Source organism: Eutrema salsugineum, unplaced genomic scaffold (assembly GCF_000478725.1).
Source record: "Eutrema salsugineum unplaced genomic scaffold, Eutsalg1_0 scaffold_3, whole genome shotgun sequence".
Lineage (NCBI taxonomy): Eukaryota > Viridiplantae > Streptophyta > Magnoliopsida > Brassicales > Brassicaceae > Eutrema > Eutrema salsugineum.
In genome coordinates this window covers 1845526-1850535 of record NW_006256756.1, presented here as the reverse complement: position 1 = coordinate 1850535, position 5010 = coordinate 1845526, and the positions used below count along the sequence as shown (strand labels likewise).

The 5010-nt window shown below is 38.0% G+C and overlaps 1 protein-coding gene and 1 pseudogene across 1 annotated transcript; both read right to left on the bottom strand.

Annotated features, from left to right (window-relative positions):
* Nucleotides 1-1984: 1984 nt before the first annotated feature.
* On the bottom strand, nucleotides 1985-3167 carry LOC18014651 (annotated as a pseudogene).
* A 309-nt stretch (nucleotides 3168-3476) lies between these two features.
* LOC112085145 (putative F-box protein At4g05475) lies at nucleotides 3477-4667 on the bottom strand. Its single transcript, XM_024154172.1, has 2 exons — nucleotides 4530-4667; nucleotides 3477-3770 (listed from the first exon to the last, which is right to left on the bottom strand). Exons 1-2 carry the CDS (start codon nucleotides 4665-4667, stop codon nucleotides 3477-3479), a joined length of 432 nt encoding a protein of 143 aa, XP_024009940.1.
* Between the last annotated feature and the right edge of the window lie 343 nt (nucleotides 4668-5010).

The following is a 5010-nucleotide window of genomic DNA, read 5'->3' as shown; positions in this document are numbered from 1 at the left end:
TATAAAAACTAATACATTTAATTTCTTTTACTATTTCTTCTTTCCCAGAATTATTCAAAAGATTTTGTAGATTTATATATAGATAATTATTAACTAAATTTAATTGATTAAATCTTATAATTTTTTTTGTTTTCTTTTGAAATCCATTTCATTAATTTTTTTTAAAAAAAATTTTCCTAGTTTTTTTATCATTTCTAAAAGTAACAATTAAATTTTTACAGTAAAAATTTTTAAAGTAAAATCTAATAATAACACTCTATGCCAAGCAGACCCTTAATTAAACAAAACCATCTTTTATTAAGCATATGTCTAATCTTAATCTCTTGCGAAACCCATAAAACCCAACCCAACTAAACTAAATCCTAACTATAAATACATCTCTAATCTCTCATTCTCCCTTTTATAAACCCTAGCCACATTCTTCTCCTCTCCTATTTTTTTCTCAGCCACGCCACTCTCTCTATCTCTCTCTCACTGTGGCTCTCTTCTTCTCTCTCTCCCTCGGCTGCCTTTTTCTTGTTCTTCTTTCTCTCTCGTCATCTTCACCCTAAACCCTAGCCGCCGTCACCTCCTTGCAAGACGATTTCTCGGCGATTAGTGAGGAGACATGCGACGAACAACCTATCGAATTGAAGCCTCGAAAGTCAGCTTTCTAAGAAAACCAATCTCATCTAGATCGGAAATCTGTGCCAGGAATTATCGTCGTTTTCGTGTTGGGTGTCAGATCTGCCCAAAGAGAAGGAAAAAGTGTATCTTCTTCTATAAAGGTATCTGTGAGGACTTCCTGCTTCACCCTCTCTTTCATACATGTCTATTTATAGTTAGCCTTTTCTTAAACTAGTGCTTAGATCTGTTTGCTAAGGTTTATAGAATTAATAGACTTGGATCCATGTTGATTGTTGTTGATGTTTGTTGGTTGCTGGTGGAATGATACATATTAATTTGAATATGGATCTGACTTATGGAATCCTAAAATAAACACCTTGTTTGATGACCTGCTATTCTTTAGAATTATGTTACACTCACCATGGAATGTGCATTTTAATAAAGGAAAGGATTATTATTAAGAATAATGGATTGATTGTTGTTAGTATTCTTGCTAGTATTCTTGGCCCATGGAAGGATGGGTTAGTGTTGTTTGTTGGCTGATCTGATGTCTGTGTGACCTTCAGCAGTCATTGTTGGTGGAGTGACGACCCACCGGACCTATCTGTGTGACTTGGTAATGTTGAACCTGTCTGTGTGAACTGGTTCCTGTCTGTATAACCTGGCGATGTAGAACCTGTTTGTGTGACCTGGCGGGATATTTGTCTGTGTGTCCACAACCTGTCTGTGTGACCTGGATATCCGAAGATGGTAGTTGGGTGTAGGAAATTCTGTGTTCGGTGAAGTGCTTGCTAAAATAGTTAATGGTATCTCTAGTATTATTTCTTGTGGTCTAGGCTTGTTTAGGATCAGATTCTCTATAAATAATTATGTATGTCATGATGGTGTTGTGGGCCTCCTAAGGCCCATATTCGCTGAGTAATCCCTATTACTCACCTTTCCTTTTCTCTATTACATTTTCAAGTAAAGGTAGATCATCTATGTCTAGCTTACCAAAAACCAAACTGGATGTCTTACCGAATGAGGTTTGACTATCGATCTAATATGCCCGATTTTTCCGTTTTTTTAGGGAGCTCGGATAAGGATGTTAGACAATTAGTATAATTTTCTAGAAAAAACAACAAAAAAAAGACAACAAAAAAAAAGGTTTGCAAAAGCAAAGGATACTCTTACAAAGGTTACATAAAGACAAGGAGACAAAAGTCCATTGAAACTACGAGCGAGCATGCTGAGAAGAATTTATGAAAAGGGATTTCACCAGCGAATCAGATGAATAAGTTCATCGTAAAACAATATTATACTGGTCGTAGTCAGAATTGTCACTGGCACCTGAGATGTCATAGTCATATCCATATCCATAATGTGATCTTTGATGAGTCTAGTCATTTGGTTGGCTCGCAACTTTGATCCTCTCGGAACACCACTTCTCCAGATCCCCATCAAAGTAAACGTTGAAACATTGGCGTAAATCAAGGTGTTCCAGGTTAGGACAATGGTCAAGAATGGCGGTTAAACCTGTCTCTGTCAATCTGTTCCTGAAAAGCTGGAGGTGACGAAGTCCGGACATTGTTTCGGCGATTGCAAAAGCATCATCATAAAAGTACTCGTAAGCCCCACGGTTTAGCTTCAATGTCTTTAGATTTGGACAAGACTTGCCTACAACTTTCATAGACTCTGCTGACAATTTGCAGTATGAAACCTCGAGTTCATCAAGCAATGGGAGTTTCTCAACTGCTTTGTCAAATCCATAGTCTGTTAGTTCTTCAGAGAAACTTGCAAGTTTAAGGCTTCTCAATTTCCTTGAACTGCAGATACTTGGCGTGTAAAAGTTAGAAACATTATATCAGCTAGAGCAGAAGAAGAACAATAAGCTGCAAGATATATATATTTTCCGAGCATCCCAATAACCATAAAGCCAACCATTTAGACCTCTCAGAACCCAACCAATATTCTTAATACTCAGAAACTGATTCAACAAATTAAACGGTAACTTGGAATGCAAACAACTTCCAAAAGTGCATTCATCAGAAGAGATCGATCCAGCCCAAAGAAAGAGAGTAAATACCAAAGCAAATCTATTCTAGCCCTAGAATTACATAGAAACTCAGAACTTGTAAAGATCTTTCATAACCAAAATCTGTTCTAGCCCTAGAATTATTAGCAAACCCCTGTTCTCTAAAAAATGATTCATAAATTCCCCTTGAAGAAAACCAAAAAAATTCGTGACAAAGTACCAAATCTCGATCTGAACCAACCCGCCCTGGCTACGACCAACTGCGTGACGGCACAATTTTCCCATTGTCCATATTTTTCAAGAATCGTAATCGTATCTCTCTGAGGTTTACCAACTCGATTTTCCGCCACATAGAGCGGTCTTTACAGACGTCACGCCACTATCTGCACACTCTCTGAGCGGTTTTCAGCATCTCAATCGTACCAAGCCGGTGCAGGATCAATGACGTCAATTCCGGCGGAAGCTCCGCCCAGCTTATATCTCCTCCCTCCTCCGTCGCCGGAGTCAAAGAGGATGACGACGACGGCGAAGAAAATGGAGAAGCCATTCTAGGGTTCAAATCGCTTAGAGTAACAATGTACGTTTCAAGATTTTCGAAAACCGGCTCTAATTTACAATTAGGTCGTCAAAGCATTATATAGTTTACAAAGCTAATTTGGGTCATGCCGACATAAATGATATCTTGAGCCTAAGCCCATAATAGAACTCATTCGATAATGAAAAAAAAAAAAGAAAAGCCTCATCGCATCTTTATACAATCAACGCACTCAAAAGCTTCAGAAAAGTTCAAAGGAAAGAGGAGACATGAACGAGTTCATAATTTGAAAAGACCATCAAAATCAAGTTAATGTCGTCTTCAAAATGGGTAATCATCGGTTGAGTCATTGGGACGTCTCAAAACTTTGATCCTCTCAAAACATCGCTTCTCTAGGTTCCCCACAAGGCTAACGTTGAAACATTGGCGTATATCAAGGTGTTGGAGATGAGGAAAACCGTCAAGAATGGCGTTTAAACCGTGTTCAGTTAGTTTGTTCCCCAAAAGCTGGAGGTGACGTGGTTTGGGCATGCTTTCGGCAATTACTAATGCATCACTATCCCATAATGAGGGAGAGTGCTCGTAACCTAAACAGTTTAGCTTCAATGTCTTTAGCTGTGGACAAGAACGGCCAATACCTCTCAGATAGTACAGCTTGAACCATGAGTGTGAGATCTCGAGCTCTTCAAGCAATGGAAGTTTTTTTTATTTGGTACAAAAGTCCACTGTTCATCATTGGATAGCGTATTGCTAGTCCAAGGCTTCTCAAATTACTTGATCTGCATGTAGTTGCGTGTAGCGTTAAATCATATAATTTAAAAAGCATGTAATAATCTTAAAAATCATAGTAGCTATATAGCTAGGTTTCTACTTTTCGATGAAGGAAAAAGAATAACATGTTATGAAATCTTCTCTCAAAACAGACAGAATTCAGACTTGTCTCCCCAAAAGCTTTCCAATGTAAAGATGACAAAAGTTCTCTCTGAAAGTCTAAAATATAAAAGGTATCGATGAAGAAGGCAGAAAACCTTTCTTAAACCTAAAAACACGTTTTGAGCATTTTTATAAATATTAAAGATTTCAGAGCTTCACAGAATCTCGTTTTTCCTTTTGTGGTCTTCGGTGTCGAGCGACACCGATACTAGTGTTGAGCGACACTCATGCACAGCTGAAATCATCTTTCACAAAAATCGATTCATTTAGCTCCAAAATGTTCCAAAGTCTCCAATTAAGCTCCAAACGTACCTAGGACCTGTAAAGACTCCAAAAGATTCGAAAAACACAAAAAAAATCTCCATAAATAAGACCTATATCATAATCAAAAACCATAAAAACCAGGATATATTTAGAGAGGCGATGCCACGATCTGCACACCAGCTGAACGCTTAACAGTATTTCTACGGCATCAAGCCGGAGCAGTATCGAAGACGTCAACTCCGACGGAAGCTCCAACCATTCGGCTTTCACAGTCAGAGACACGGAAGTAGACGACGACGGATAGGAGAAAACCATTACGTCTCTAATTTTACAATTTGGTGCTTCTACTAGTATTTAAGAAATTCAGGCTAAAATCTAGCAAGGCAATTGTTTTTAAAAATAGTAATTACAAAAACCGATGTCGTTTCACAATTAGGGTTAACCTTTATCAATTAAATCATAATCTTATAATCTACATGATCTTTCTAAACCGGACAAGATGGAAAACAAAACTTAGGAACATTACAAGAAAACAGGTGATTTCCAACGACCATATCCGTCGGAAATCCGTCTGGAAATGGCCTTTCCGACGAATTTTCGACAAAATATGGTGGTCGGAATCATCTCGTCGGAAAAAACAAAATGGTCGAAAATCGGT